Source organism: Athene cunicularia, assembly GCF_003259725.1.
Source record: "Athene cunicularia isolate RWA chromosome 5 unlocalized genomic scaffold, athCun1 chr5_part3, whole genome shotgun sequence".
NCBI lineage: Eukaryota > Metazoa > Chordata > Aves > Strigiformes > Strigidae > Athene > Athene cunicularia.
The window spans coordinates 3,841,691-3,857,713 of NW_020799103.1; the positions used below are offsets into that span (position 1 = coordinate 3,841,691).

At 36.5% G+C, this 16,023-nt stretch overlaps 1 protein-coding gene across 1 annotated transcript in view; it reads left to right on the top strand.

Annotated features, from left to right (window-relative positions):
• Window positions 1-258: 258 nt before the first annotated feature.
• The window catches only part of IMMP1L (inner mitochondrial membrane peptidase subunit 1), a 29,501-nt gene continuing 13,736 nt past the window's right edge, over window positions 259-16,023 (top strand). Inside the window, exons 1-4 of the mRNA XM_026850929.1 lie at window positions 259-384; window positions 10,598-10,735; window positions 11,544-11,632; window positions 12,541-12,667. Coding sequence (XP_026706730.1) covers window positions 10,631-10,735; window positions 11,544-11,632; window positions 12,541-12,667 — 321 coding nt within the window. The 5' untranslated portion in view covers window positions 259-384; window positions 10,598-10,630. The remainder of the gene's footprint in view (window positions 385-10,597; window positions 10,736-11,543; window positions 11,633-12,540; window positions 12,668-16,023) is intronic.

Sequence of the window (16,023 nt, forward strand, 5' to 3'; positions counted from 1 at the left end):
GTACCTGAGGCCTGCCCATGGCCAGAAAAGATTTAATCAATCACCTTCTGAATTCTTTTAAAACTGTAGTTCATCTCTGCTTGTTGAAATATTTTTAAGGACTTTTCACAACAGAGGATTTTCCCTCTTTTCTAATGTTAGCCAACTTCTGCAGTAGCTTCTGAAGTTAAATGTAAACAAAATCTGGGCTATAAGTCTGATAGTTGCACAGACCCACCTGCTTGATCTCCCCTCTTACATAAAATAAATGTTACCTATTCTTATGCTTACAGGTAACCTCTGACTGTTGTGCTGAAGTATAGAATCTGTATTGCTGACATTGTTTTTCAGCTTAGCTTTCAACAACAGGCTCTGACACCCACTGAAGTACGATAGGCATGCTAGGTGAGAATCACAGAGTTCCTCTGCTGAGGCAGAATGATAAACTGACAGTTAACTGAAAATAAATCTCAAAACCTCGATGATCACAAAGATGGGAATCTTTGCCAATGTGCTGACATGTAAGGATGTGACTTCTTGGTGAGTCCCACAACCTTGGAACCTCTACTTTCCAGTGCACTGGCCAATGACGTATTCTGATCGTTGTGGCTTCCGTAGATATTCCAGACAGGTAGGTTAGTGCTAGTGTTAATTCAGGTTAATTGTGTTATTCAGGTTAATGTAAGTTAATTCAAGTACTGCCAGTATGGAAGTAACTTCAGATAGTGTAGTATCCTCTAACAAGCAGTTTTTCCCCTTTATTGCCCGTTCTTCGATTTATGAACTACCGAATCTTTAATCAGATAAAAACATGCAAAAGAGGAGTGGTTGAACTGAAATGCATATATGTGTGTTACAAGGAGCTAGATGTAGTAATTTATATAGCACTGGGAATCGCGATGCAGTTACTGACCCAGCTCAGGATGATGCTAGTTCTGGCTTTCCCAAGTCGTGATGTTGGTCAGTGGCTTCACAAGACTGTACAACCCTCAGGTTTCACTGAGGGCAAATACTGCAGAGTCATAGGAACATTCAGATGTATTCGATGGACTTCCATCTAGTTTCACAGTATCGTGACTATCCACAGAGTGAGGGGTGAACCATGTGCTGCTGGTAAATAATTCCATAGAGCTGTGTAACTATACCTTTTCTAAGCGCAGACACAGAAGTCTTGCTTCTGAAAAGATATGACTCTTGTAAGAACTTGTTTAGAATGCGAAACTAATCAGGTAATTGAGCAGTAGATGAAGAAAAGAGGCATTTTGGATTTTTAAGTAGACAAGAATTAAAATTTAGATTTTTCAGCGTGGATTATAAAGTTAGGTAAAACAGAAGCAATCCAGTAAAACTCACTTTAAATATAAAAAGCCAGATCCAGTGCTGGTTACTTAAGAAAACATACATTGTTCCAAATTTGGAATAATACTGTGATTGGAAAAAAAGCAGAAAACACTGAATATCTGGCTTTTTTTTTTATAGTCAAGCTCTATTTTAGCAAACTTTCATTAATCTTTGTCAATGGATTAAGCTTCTTCCATCTTCTATACTGAGCCTTGCCAATTCCATGCCCAAACTGCTGTCTTTGCTGAAATCCCATTTCAGGAGCCTCTGTCTAGGAGTAGGGCTACCGAAGCAAGCTAGCTCCCTTGTGCTGCAGTGCTGTCTACTCACGCCAAGTTAGTACCTACTCAGTGTGCATTGAAGTTTGGGTTGACTTAAGTTAGCTTTTCCTAGCTTAGATACTAGTGCTGTGACAACAGCTGGAAAAGTTTGTTTTATTGTTGAAACCTTTCCATTATATGAATTTCATGAGAATATGAAAAAAGTTCTGGTTATAGTAATATAAAATTGTTGTAAGAAGGTGCTTGAGTTGCATGGATGCTACCATTTCCCCCCCCCGACCCCAGGTACTATTTTGCATTTTTTGTAAGATTGCATATGTAAGATAAATAAAAATAAATTAATATTTGAAGTTGCAGAAACTGAAAAAGATGGAGGGAAACGGAAATATCCAGGTCATAGAAATAACAATGCTGTAAACTGGTAACTGCAGAATAACGTTCAATATTGTAAAGGTTATATTGTATTGTAAGTATTGTAAAACTTAAGGTTGTAAATACTGTAAAACTTAAGGTTGTGGTTGCTAATATAAGCATGAGCTTCACTAACTGTTTCAAGGTCCTGTCTTGTTTTTTATATGAAAATAATATCTATGTGTTACTTCATTGTAATGGGGAAACTCATTCTCGAGGAAGTAATTTATGTCATACATGGACATGGTTCTAGTATCTCTTCAGTTTCCATATTTTTATTAATTCCATGAGTTGTCTCTGTGTCCTTAGCGAAGGAGGAAATGTAATTGAGCTTCTTTTAAATACACTTCTATGTTTCTGAGAGGATTGTTGTACGCTCTTGTAGCAGCATGTTTCCACCACTTCTCTTTATCAACTGTGCTTCCATTGGTCCATGAAGTGTGAAGCAGTGTTTGGTCTTGATGTTCTCATGCTATTGCCAAGCTGCAAGGTATCTTTTGTTTTGAATAGAATTTTTAGCAAAATAGAAATTTTAACAAATTCACAGACAATAAATTGTAGGAAGAACATCGGTCTTCTCAGCATGTACACCGTATCAGTGAAAGGAGCTGTATGAGCAATCACTATTTTTAAAAAGGTGGTATATTATGGAAGAACAAGCAAAATTGGAACAAGCCAAGTTATTAAACTTAAATGAAATAAAATCTGATCACTTATTAAGAACTTCAGCAGTTTTTAAGAAGGCAGTTCAGTCAGAGATGTAATATTAGTGAAGTTACACAATGGTTGTTTCTGTTCTACAAGTACTTGTGTTCTTGTTTGAAGTTTGGCTTTGGGGTGGTTATCTGTGGTAAAATAAGCCATATTGGCCCTTTTTTGTAATCTGGTATCAGTGATATAATGCAGTTTGTGGCTGGAGTGTGCGCAGCGTCTTGCAGGTACTCTGTGCCTCAGCAGATAATCATTTGCTAAATTTGAGAAAGGCACCTCTACTTATGTGATTCACCGAGTAGTCAGTTTTCTCACTTAGTGTTGTCAGCTGTATCTTTTACTTTAAACCATCAAATTAAATACTAGTTTATGCTTGCTTTTTATTTTAGTTCATGCATTTAGAACCTGGAACTCAGATAAAAAGATAGTTGCAGATTAAATTCCGTATATTATTTATGAGTGGAGCAACACATTAGCATTGAGTTCACAATAGATCATATCGCTTTTATTCCATCTTACAAGCTTAGCAGCACAAACAGAATAATCAACATATTATTTGGCTGTCATCTGCTGAACAGAAACCAGAGATCACAAGGAGGTTTTCCCTAGCTGCAGTGATGGCCTTTTTGTTCCAAGCCCCCATCTGGGAGGGCCATGGTGTGTTATCATATGGAACGCGGGGTTTTCTGTAATCTGCTTAGCTGCACTGCAGTTTGAATCTTTATTCCATGTTTGTGTAATTTATAATTTTAATGAGACCGTGGCTCTTGTGGGCTTTGAAATATATTAAAAGCTCTTTTGTGCATATGCTTTTGTTCTTGCTTAATAGGCTCAGTGTATTTAAAACTGATGAATTTTTATTCATGGATTTGGATGTCTGGGGATTAACTTAGACTGAATATCATTGCACTCATCTATTGATGTTTGGAACTTTTTTTAATACTTGTGTCTGTAAGTGGAGAAGAACTTACAGAACTTGTTTTATACATAAGACAGCTCAGAAATAATAAAATTTTATTGATTGATGAGAAAAAGTACCGATTACAGTTTTTTTTTACTGCATAAACTCACAGGAAATACAATTTGTGCTATGAAAAAATAAACAGTTGAATCCATGTATGTGTGTATTTAGAACTTTGTAACTAAAAAACAATTTGGGAAGGATGTCAATTTTTGTAGAATAACAGCAGTGACAAGCACTTGATTTGCATTTTTCTTCTGTTCAGGTAACTTGAAAATGTAAATGCTGATCTCGCTTGTCTGTTCTTTTCTCCTGTTTTTTGAGACTTTAATGCAGAGTATGCATAAGATATGAGAAGGCGATGCTTGTAACTGGTTAGTATTGATGAACATAGGAAAGATTCTTTGTTACTAGTGTTTATGTTTTTTGACAGTGCTAAAACTGGTCTTGTTTTTCGCTTTTGTATTTTTCAAATGTTTAATAATAGGTTTGATATACTATTTGTGTGAAGATCTCATACTGTGTGACTTCTGTGTTCATAAACCACTGTGGAGTACTCTTTGATGGCATTCTAATCTGAGACTAGCACTGGGGATCAGATTAAGACACTTGTATTTCTTTCTAAACAGTCTTGCAGATGGTATACATAAATAGTTTGCTTTGTTTGATGTTGTGTTGTTTTGTTTGTGGTGTTCTTGTTGGTTTTTTTACCAGCAAACAATTCTCTTTGTAATGACAAATATTTTAAGTAAACAGCCTTTTAACTTGTCAGTGCATAGGGGAATTGTTTACCACTCTTCTATTCACTACTTTTAATAGAATAGTATTTCCAAAAATACCTGCTTATTTCTAGAAGGTGCGTCAGTGCTGGGAAGTGCAGGGGACATGGTCAACTTTAGTTTCTGTAGGTTTATAGATTCTAAGTGCCTCGTGTGAAAATTGGACTTTTAACTCTTTGTCTTAGTTAAGTAAAATTAATTTTAAATGTTTACATGTCTGTGTCCGTGAATTTTTTGATATTTAAGATAACTACATTCTGAGATATATGCGTTTATTTGATGCTTGTCACATAGACATGGTGTATATTTCTCCATCCCTAGGAAAGTGATTGTGCTGTCTGTCTGACCGTTGGCGTTCGTCCTGACTCTGACACTGTTGCAGGAAGCTGTTCAGTGACTATTGCAGCATCCCTCAGAGGCTCAGACCTGCCATGTACAACCATACCTTTGCTCGGCTATTTAGATTTCACTGTTCAGCAAGGATGAGTGTACAGAGCTACAGAGGAAGACAGAAGCCCTCTAAGGCATCTGCCCATTAATACAGTGTTTTATAGGGGGTTGTGGGATTGTTAGGGGTTGCTTCCCAAAGGTAAATAGAACCAGTGAGAACTACTTGAAATCGGTTTTGAAAAATTGCTCATTCTTGTGTAGGTAGTCTCTAGTTGTTTAACACCAGAGGGAGAATTGCATTATGTGAATTGATATTTACAGGATTGAGCTCATTGTCAGCTTGAGATCAGTAGATGAAGGAGCACTTGTTGGAGGTGAACTGTCAGTGCCTAGTAGAGATACTTTGGAAAAATAATCTCTTCCAGAGTATCACCAAGCTTTTTCAGATTTGCCAGGCTGAATCCAGTGTTTCTTCTAGAGCAAACCAACTGCTAGAAATACAAATCAAGCTCTGCTGGACCTCCTGCATGGAAGGAACTTTTGAAAATTGTTCCTTGTTTTGCATTAGAAGTTTTGAATCCTCAGATTATAACTAGAATATTTAAAACATTTTATATTTATTAAATTAGGTATCTGATATGGGAAGAATCTTTCCCAATAAACATAATATATACCCTTCACTATTCTAGCACATGTAACATTAATTTCATGCAGAAGATTTAAAAGAATAGTTTAATATGAATAACAGCTCAAACATAAATATTTATAAGTAGCCTAGTCAGTGTGCAGGGGTGTTTTTGTTGGATTTTTTTTAAAAGCAATAATCTCACAGTAGCTCTTTGGGCAAGACAAGTTATGGGATTACTTTGTGTGAAGAAAGGTGTCTGTTCAGAAGCAGAGAATGTTAGGAGAAAAGTTTGTTAGCTAAGGAAAAACTGATAAACTATCACTAAATATTCAGTGAAAATTCAGAATTAGGAAGCTTATAAAGCAAATGTGACTGGAAATTTTTTATTATAGTGAAAAATTGTCCAATAATTCATTTAGCCACACTTCCATTGACTGTGGCTTCAATTTTCCTGTATTTAAAATTTTGGCACCATATGTTAAAACTGTCTTACACAATGCCATTGGTTATCTGGAAATGATAAATCTGCTCATTGATTTCCTAATTTTATTATGTACATAGTTAATTGTAATCCAAGATTACAGCAAACAAGATGTTAATTTCTAGACAACCTATGTACATTTTCCTCAGTGTGATTGTTATAGAAGCAAAGAATACAAAGAGAATACCATTTGTGCTATCCTCACAGGAGCTGTCAATAAAAGATGTAATAGGGGATTTAGGAATCTGGAAATGACCAACTAATTTATGTGAATCTATTTTATTTCAGCTAGAAAGACCAAGCTCTGTTTCGTCTGCACTGCATATTGCAGAGCACAGGCTGTCTATAGAAAACCAGGCGGCTGCATATGGATAGTCCCTTGATATCATTCACTTGCTGTGTAATCTTATTATGCAAAGTTCTAATCTTCACCTAGAATGAATGCCTCTGGGTCAGAATATAGTCATATCAGGGTTTTTGAGGTCATGTTTTGTGATCCTTAGCTTATTCTTCTAAGTAGGGCTGGGATTTAAAGAGTATTCCCCAGACACTAGCAGAGATAGATGGCAAAACCTGCTGCCTTTTTGGAAGACAAGACCAACATGAGGTCCCTGGTAGGATTAAACTTGATTTGTAGCTGTAGGATTTTTTAACAGATGTATTATTGGACAGGGAATAGGGGGCCACCAGCACAGCGAAATTGGATCACGATTGGCATTCTCAGGGAGTCCGCTGGCTGCTAAAACAGCAGCTGCATGTGGATTTGACTTCTTTCAGGTGAAGCGACTTCCAGTCATTTGGAAAGGATGGGATGAAAAGGAACCTTGGTGATAATTTTGATGTCTGCAAGATTTAGTACCAATGTAATGGGATTATCGGTAACACCTTCACTGCAGAAAAAGCCACCTGGCGCTATAACTGGCAGCAACTGAGAACTAATCCTTTCCCATCTCTTGGATGTCATTCATGAGGCTCAAAGTGATTTCCACCCTGCTAGCTGTGATTAATTTTATAAACAAACAAACAAAATCAAATGCTGAAGGCATAGGCTATGTAACGAAAAGGGAACAGAAGATAATAGTAATTACGTTTAGCATTTTATTTGCTGCAGGGGATAAACTATACAGTTTTTGTAAAATAACCAAATTGTATTCTACATGATAAATATGAATGTTTAATCTTTTTTTTAAATCAATGCCTATATTTAAAACCAACATTTATTTCAGTATAAAATTTTCAACTACCTATATGATAGTAGGGAGCACCTGGAAGTAATGACAACAGATTTTATGCAGTTAGTTCTGTGATAAGATTGTTTATACAACAGATCCATTAAGTTTTCAAGGGGCCTGTGACTTAAATAATTTGTTTTATTGTGCTTAATGGTTTTATGCTGTATCTGGTGGAGTTGCCTGCCAACAGCACTTTGTATTAAAATTAGTTGTGTGATGTGGAAAAACGTTGAGCTATTTACCTCCTTGTGATCAACAGTATGGCATTATTTGAAAATTGTACTTATACTTTTCCGAGAAAACAATTATTTTACTGATGTTTAAGGTAGAACAATTGTAAGATAAATACTCTGTGGTCTTTTTAATCAACTAGAATTGTTGAGTTTTTTTGGCTGGGTTTACTCTTATTACAACCATTCACTTCTTAACTAGAAGTTGTTACTTAAAACTACACGGAAACCTTCAGGATTGTAGTTAATTCTGTGGAATAAACATTAGATATCTAAAGATGGATCTTTAATGTTGAAAACAACCCCCCCAAATTCTCTGAAGTTGTCTTGCTGGGTTCAAACTGTGTATAATCTAGGTGTATATCTATGCCTTGAAATTAACTTTCTTGAGTAGTAATAAAAAGCCTTCTATAAGAGCTAAGAGTTTTTCATCATTGTCATGAAAACCTGATAAACCTGAGCATTTAAAAAAACCAAACAAACATTAAAAATTGTGCCACATCTATAAACTGGGACTGGTGAAATCCATGTTTTAGGGGTTAAAAATTTATTTTCAGAAAACTGGAAATAAAATTTGAGACCACCTTCACTCATGTTCTATACGTAGGGTTAGTTTTTACCATGACAGCTCTAGCAGTAGGTAATGCTTGCTCTGAACCCCATGTTTCCTTGAATAATTTACAAATTTATCCCTCCCAATTCAGAGTTACTCAAGAGACACCAGAGAGGAGTAGTGTAACTATTGGGAAGTACACGTCATCCAGAGTCTAACAAGAAATCAGTTGCAATCAGTTTGAAACTGATTTTCAGAGACACATAGCAGTTGTTTGTAGCTTCATAATAAAAAAGTTTTAGTTATGGCCTCATATCTGTTGGTTTGAGGCGCTTACATTTTCTCTTAATGAGTCTGCCATTACCATTCCATTTAGTTCAATCAACAATATCTACATACTCTGGTCAACAATTGTATAAACAATTGTTTATACAATTCCTTTTAACCTGTAATATCCACAGGAGCCTGAATTCTATACTATCGTAATATATTATCTTTTAGAATATCATGGATCTGAAATACAGGATGGTTGTGCAGTGTTTTTCTGTTTGCCTCAACTGAGAAGCAATGCGAGACTACTCTTCTAGCAGGTGCTGTTAAGAAATATTGATGGTGGCCTTATCTCAAAGGATAGTTGTGGTCATTAATTCACACTAGTTGTGCAACTCATATCGATCTGCTGTCACTCCATCTTTCTTTTATCACCTGTAACACATTTCTGGCTCTGAGAGTAAGGAGCTTGTCCAAGCTTTTTATAGTGTACCGGGTTGAGAAGAGCAAACCACTTTTCTGGCTCTCCAGAATAAATTCTGCTGAAAGTACCTTCTGCTTCCAGCAAAGCTGTTTCAGTTTCTGCAGGGTGTCCTGCAGTGTGCTGGGCACTGCGTGTGCTAATGAAACAATTCAAGACTCTGTTTTCTGTTGTATTCTGGGTCATTGCTGTGAAACTCATTAGCTAAGATTAAGGATGATAAATCACAGATTGGTTTAAATGGATTTATTCTAGAGATGTTTTATGTAAAAAACAAGACAAAACCCAAACCAAAAAGCAAAACCACATCATTTTGGAACAAGGAAATGAGCTTTGTAGAGAATGTTTTCCCCCAAGAATGACCATCTTTTTTTCTTTATAAATAAATACTAAACATAAAGAACAAAAGCCACTTTTGACTGTATTCAGGCAAAATTTCCATTAACTGCTAGAGAACACTGTGCAAGTAAAGCTGTGCACTTTTAAATTCCTGCATTTAAATAGCAAAACATAATGAAACATAGAAGGGATGTCTTTAGTTCGTTATCAAGTAGGATATATTATGTACACAGCAATTTTCAACTTGCTGCATTTGTGTAGCAAGCTATATTGACACATTCTAGTAAATGAGGGGGATCTTGCTGTGGCTTTAGTTCATGATAAAGCTGATACTGGGTTTAAGGAGGACAGGTTTCTTGCACAATGTAAAACTTGCTTCAGTTACTTCAGTATATGTGTGTTTTTTCACTTCCTTATGAGGAAAAAAAAAAAAATCAGGGTAAGGAAACATCTGAGTTAGATTAGCATTGCAGGAATTACATCTGATCATCAGTTTGACTTAAGGGGGGAGGGGGTCAGAAGACACAGGTACAGTGTTATGTGCTGCAGAACTTATGCCGCTGTACTGTAGCTGAGAACAGAAGGACCTAATGCCTTATTTTTATGTGCAAGTATTTTGGTAATGGAACTCTAGTCAAAGGAAAACTCTGCAAAACCTTCAGAATCCCTATCAACAACTGCATTCTTTTCCTAGTATAGAATTAAGCAAGCCATCCAGGACACTATTATCCTTAATTTTGTCTAGTTCTTCAAGCCTCTTTTCGTTTGATTGATTGTCAAGCTGCTGTTAAAGTTTTGGTTGACTACTTGATTACTCCAGTTTTCTGTGAATGTAATTTCAGTTGTGAAACATCTTCAGATCACTTAAGATGGTTTGATGCTTCTCTATTTTGCTGTTGTGTTCAGTTTTAAATAGTAGTGCTTGAACAAAAAAAAAAAGAGTATTTAAGTTGCACTGTCTTCACATGGTTAAAACTCTATCAAATGTGATTGAATAAATAATTGCATCTGAGTTATAATGTGTGGTCCAGTCAGGGAGTCAACGCCTGCATTGAAAGTAATGATTACAGCTTTCTAGATTCCGTTCAGCCAAACCTAGTGGAGGGGAGGATGTTCTCATAACTATTGGAGGTATTTAGACATGTGGCAGGTAAACCTGTTGGCTGTCTTGACTAAAAGAAGCCCAGCCAAGTCAGCGGGGAGCAGTGACACCATTCGCTCCTGTTGATTTCTTTAGTTTGGCAAAGGTGGTTTTGTTTTCAGCTCCCACTCAACTGAATCTCACTAATAAGGTGGTGAGAGGGCTCCACCGATTGTACACGTAGCAGAGACTGTGTAGTAAATTAAAAATTTCTTGATGGCATTTGAGTTTAATATTTATTGCCTCAGATATATCTGATTATTTGCTGGGTTTATTCACTTTTTTTTTTTTTTTTTTTTTTTTCCATCAGTTGTTAGACACAAAAGATAGTTTTGTAAACGTTAGGTTGTTTGTTATCAAACGAATGATATTCTTCTGTTTTACTGTAGACTGGAACCAGCTGAGCGACGTAACACTGTACCATGCTTCGCAATGTCCTAGGAAAAACCTTGCGATTTCTTGGGTATACTGTGCAATACGGCTGCATAGCGCATTGTGCCTTTGAGTACCTTGGAGGAATTGTTGTGGTAATTGTTGTGTTTTCGTTTTCATGACATTTATAAGAAAGTAAAACTGTAATACTGAAATTATTATATGCGATAATGCCAATATTTCAGCTTTCTTCGTTTTCCTTAAAGCTTTTTCAAAGCATGTTTAGTGAATGCCTGTTGTTTTGGAGGCAGGTCTAGCCTTTATGAACGTTATTTCTACTTTAGGCATTGGTATTTTTTGCTAAGTTATTGTTAGAGGCATCACTGAAACGAATGGGAAACTATGATCAAGTATTTTGCAGAGAGCACACTCTTCCAGAAAGACTGGAGTCACTAATAATGCCAGAGGAAATATTCTTCTTTCCAGCTCTGGGCAGATTTCTGGATGTTTTACGCTCCCTGACTCTCTGCCTCAGGTTCTAAACCTAGCAGATACTGCTGCTGGACACAGGGGAGTTGGGCTGGGAGCTGCTTGTGCAGCTTCTGTGATGATTCTCTTTTACAGAGGCTAAAGAAAGGGGTAAGCTGGCAGAGCTTCAAGTCCTGCCTCGGATCATTTCCTGCAGAGTAGGTGCTGAAATGAACCTGTTGGGGCTTGCAGCACCTAGCACAGGTCAGGACCAGTCCTGAGCAAACATGGAGCTGTAACAGTTAGAGGTGCTCTGGAGGCTGTCCTCACCTTTTAAATGTATTGGATGTTTCTTGGAGGATCTCCCATTGTTAGTTATTCTTTATATTATGCCTTTTATAACGTATTAGTAAATAATTTGAATGTTAATGTATTTTAGATAAAAGTAATTGGAAATAGTAATTTTTTTTTTTCTCATTTATTTTTAATTTGCAGTGTTCTGGACCGTCAATGGAACCAACCATTCAAAATTCTGATATTGTCTTTTCGGAGAATCTTAGCCGCCACTTTTATTGCATTCGAAAGTATGCTGCTTTGTTGAGACAAGATTTTACATTCTGTTTGCCAGATCTTGTTAATAACCACATTCTATCCATCCTTTATTTTTCATGTATTCTTCTGTTTTTAAACTGTAACTTTTCATAAATCTTCTCTCATTGTGTCTGATGGAAGATACATACAGCCCATTGAACAACTTGCCTGAATTATTTAGGGTATCATCTGTGACACTTTTACAGGTCTGTCCAAAAAACGGAAAAATTCCCATGTTTTTTTTTTTTCCTAAAACAGTTCTATTGTGCGAGTGTAACGTCTCCTCTCTGAGCAGTTACCTCGTACTTGAAAGCCAAGCTCTAGGTATTGCTGCACTCAGATAGGTTGTAGGAAAGTGACCAAATAGTGTAAGTACTGTTTATCAAATGTCATTTTATTCTTGTGTTGTAGAACGCAGGATACTCAATTCTGAATTTATTTTATTTTCACTGTACCATCTGATGTATATAATCAGGAGGCAAAAGTAATATAAAGTTTTACAAACTTAGATTAGACATTGAAGCTCCATTGGAAGAATAACATTTGGTCAGTAGCATTTAGGACCATGGGATCTGTTCAGTTCCATATTTATGTAGCAACAGGATCAAGTTAAATGGCATTCACTTAACCAGAGCATTGCCAATTCAAATGTAGTCTTAGATGTTTCATAAATGATCTAAATAACAAAGAATCTCTCCAAATGTACTTAAAAACTGTATGTAAAATTATACCCTGAGTAAAACTGAAAACACCTAAACTGTAGGCAAGAATTTTCAGAAGTATCTTTAACATACATGAATATTTTTGGAGTATACACATTGATGCACATACATTCAGCCAAACAGTTTTTACTTAGAGTTCTTCTGTTTGTTTTTGTTTCTGTTTTTTTTTTTCCTCTCAGAGGAGATATTGTAATTGTGAAAAGCCCAAATGACCCCAAATCAAATATCTGTAAAAGAGTAATTGGCTTGGAAGGGGATAAAGTCTGCACAAGCAACCCTTCAGATTTCCTTAAGAGTCACAGCTATGTAAGTATTAGAGTTTCTTGCTTTGTAAATTAATAATTGGTTAAGTAGGCCTGGTAGACTGTAAGGGATTTGCAATATTTGAGTATCGTCATAAAGAATGAAGATTATAAATTATTCTTCTTGTATATGTACAGTAAAATGTGATTTGTAAACTCTTTATGGCAAGCTCTCTTTCTCGGTGTCTTTTGTCTCTGTAGGAAGTGTAGGCAGAGGATATTTTTGCTCTGCCCTTTGCTTAGGTCTTCTTCCCTGGAAGAATAATCTAAAAAAATCTTTGCATAAAGTGCAGTACGGATGGCAGACTCAAGGGCTTGGTTTTAAGGCAAAACTGTTTCTGTATTTTAAAAAAATAAGTGTTTAAAGTGAAAACTTTGTCTCTGCTTTGAGGATTTTGCTTTCAGAAAGATATTTTAGTGTATCTCTTTATTTCAGTGTAACTATTTTAATTTTATTTCAGTGTAACTATTTTTTCTGTGTATGGTTGAAAAGTAGTAATTTTCCTAACTTGTCCAAAAAGTCAGGTAACAAAATGAGATGAAAAGGAAAAAAAGACTTAATGTGCTCACTTGTCCTTACACAGATAGACTTAACAGATGTTTGGAAAGATTTGTGACAAAATGTTTTCAGCGACTTCTTTTTAGCCTATCATTGGAAGAATCATCAGAAATCATGATCACAGAAAAATGTAGGTTTTTTTTTTCCCAAAAGCTTGCTTGACCATTACCTCTGCTCAGCATGCTGAGGAGACATGAGACTTTGCACGGGTGTTTTGAATCTTAAAAGAAAGATATTCTGTTGCTTTTTCCTATCTTCTTCATCTTCACAATTAGAATTAGTATCTGGTCCATAGCTGAAGTCCCGTATTGTGAAGGTGGAGAATTTTATGGCACATTCCTTGCAGCCAGCTACAGTTTGTAATAGATAAATCTTTTAAGAGTTTAGCTACCCTAAAGAGAGCCAACTTCACCAGCGTGCCTTCGGGTACCATTGCTTCTTTGGTATTAAGCTGCAGTCTGTCCTTACTAAAATCAATGGCAAAATTCTTCTCTGGATTTGGTGTCTGGATTTAGTCAAGACCTAGGACCAGAAAGCAAGGATATGATTCATACCCTATTCTGAAAGATTGAATTTGTTGTTTCCTCCACTCCAGTGTTGAGGCAAGACCTTTCGCGCTCCTGCCTCTAATCTGACCTTCTGATTAAGTGCCAGTACCACTGGAGCTTCTGTTTCCACTCACGGACAGAAAGAGGGAACTCATTCTCTGTGACATAGTGAAGGGGAGGACTGAGCATTTAGTTTTTCCATAAAGCAAATTGTGTTACTGTTTAACCAAGGAAAAAAATAAAAAAAACTCCACAGAACTCCAACATACCTTTCTTACCAAGTTGAAGAAATTTTCTAGCTCCTATGGGAGTAGTAATTTAGATGAAATACAAATTTCCCAGAACAGAATGATCTGAAATGGAAACCTGAATTCTGTGTACACTGACAGAAGATGCAAACTGAGTTTCTCTCAGCATCTTGTTCCTCACTTGTCTTCGTCTTGAAATGGAAATTCAGGAAAGATTTGCACTCACCAGGGTGTCAGCCTTTCTGGAAACCCTGAGGTAATCGAATATCCAGCAGAACAATTTCTGCCTTAGGTGTCCTGTCTTCACGTTTAATACAAAATGTAAGGAGGATGAGGGGATGAGGAATGCAGAGTCCATTTCCTGTTTTCCTGTATTTTGCAAAGGAAATACAGCAGAGTGACATGCAAGCTTTCCTAGTTCTTACATCATAACTTGTATCTGGGGGAGGAATGATCTAAATGGAAACACTATTGTTTGTCAGTGTGTATCTGTGTTCCTCCTATCTTTAGTGGTGTTGAAGAGGTAGATCTTACCACCTGTTCAGGAGATATATTTCCTTTACAGGAGAGTAGATTCTCAGCATAGATAGTGCACTTTGTGCTCATAATTTACACTAGATTATTCACTAAGTAAATTCTTCTTGTTGTGAAGGGAAAAAGTGATACATGTCTGTGTTTAGGGAATTGTCTAAAGAGATTCCTTATTTTAGGGAATGCACTTCTAATTCAGACACAACATTCTTCAAAGCAGACAGAAGCAGCAGATACACAGAGAACTGGCTCTTTGGTTGATACTTCCTTGAGAAGAATTAACCTGAGTTGAGTATTGGGAAAAAGATCGTTGAAACTGAGGAAAGGCCTTGGCTGGGATCCCAACAGACCAGAAGTGCTGTCTGGGGTGTCTAGCTGCCGGAGAAAGGTACAATTGCAGGCACTCCTTCAGTGAGCAAAGCCTAGACACTGTCATGGGTTTTGTTGTTTATATAAGGCCACTAACAGCTTTTTATAAAATGAGAAATCTCTGAGTGACACTTAAATACAGTGACTCCAAAGTGTCTAAGGTCAGAGAGTTTGACCACTCGCTTTTCCTTGACTAACTTGTCTCCTGTTTTGGGGAGTGAGGAGTTAGTCATGTTTGCAAGTTTATTACAGTACAGTAAATATAAAGTTTCAGGTGACGGAAATATTACCAAATTAGGTAGTTTGAACCTCTGCTTCATTCTCTGCTGGTGTTTGCCAACCAATGGTTAGGTATTAGGAGTTAGCCAGTAAGTGGAGATGTCAGAATAATGGCAGTGCTGAGTGAAACCACCTCTGAGCAGCTGATTCTTTTGTCACCCCAAAAGGAGAATCCTTGTAGTCATGTAAGAAGGAATTGTGCTTAGTCTGCATTGTGTCAGTGTTAGTGTTGGCAGACTTTAAGTTAGGGATTTTTGTGCCTAGAAGCGCCATCACACATGATTCTTATTCTGAAGCCTAAGAGAATGCTAAAATGAGATCCTGCTTCCAGTCCTGTTTCATTCATGATTATACTTCTCAGGATGGCTTATACTATAGGTAGGAGAATAGAGAACTCTGTTTACAATCTTCTCTCTGTAAAATTACATAGATGTGATACTTTATTGCTGCAGCCAACCAAGGCAGATACCTATAGATTAAAAAAAGAAAAAAACAAACCAACTTTCCAAGCTATAACAAAAATGAAAAATATAAATAAAAATACATTGTCCCAAAAAGAGAGATTTCAGTTGAGGAGAAATGCATTATAGCAGTAGCAGTTATGTGAAAACCTTTATAGTGGTATAAAAATACTTCTGCTGCTATACTTAGTTGAAGTGATGCATCATATGAGAAAAATCATTTTTGTCAGAGTACACTTAAGTGTAAAGCTGTACCAAAACCCTCTCTTTGTTGGAGTCGCTGGATTACAAGATGATGGAACTAATCCCACATATCAAATTGATTGGTATAAATTAAGCACCTCCTTAAATTAAAATGTAAGTAC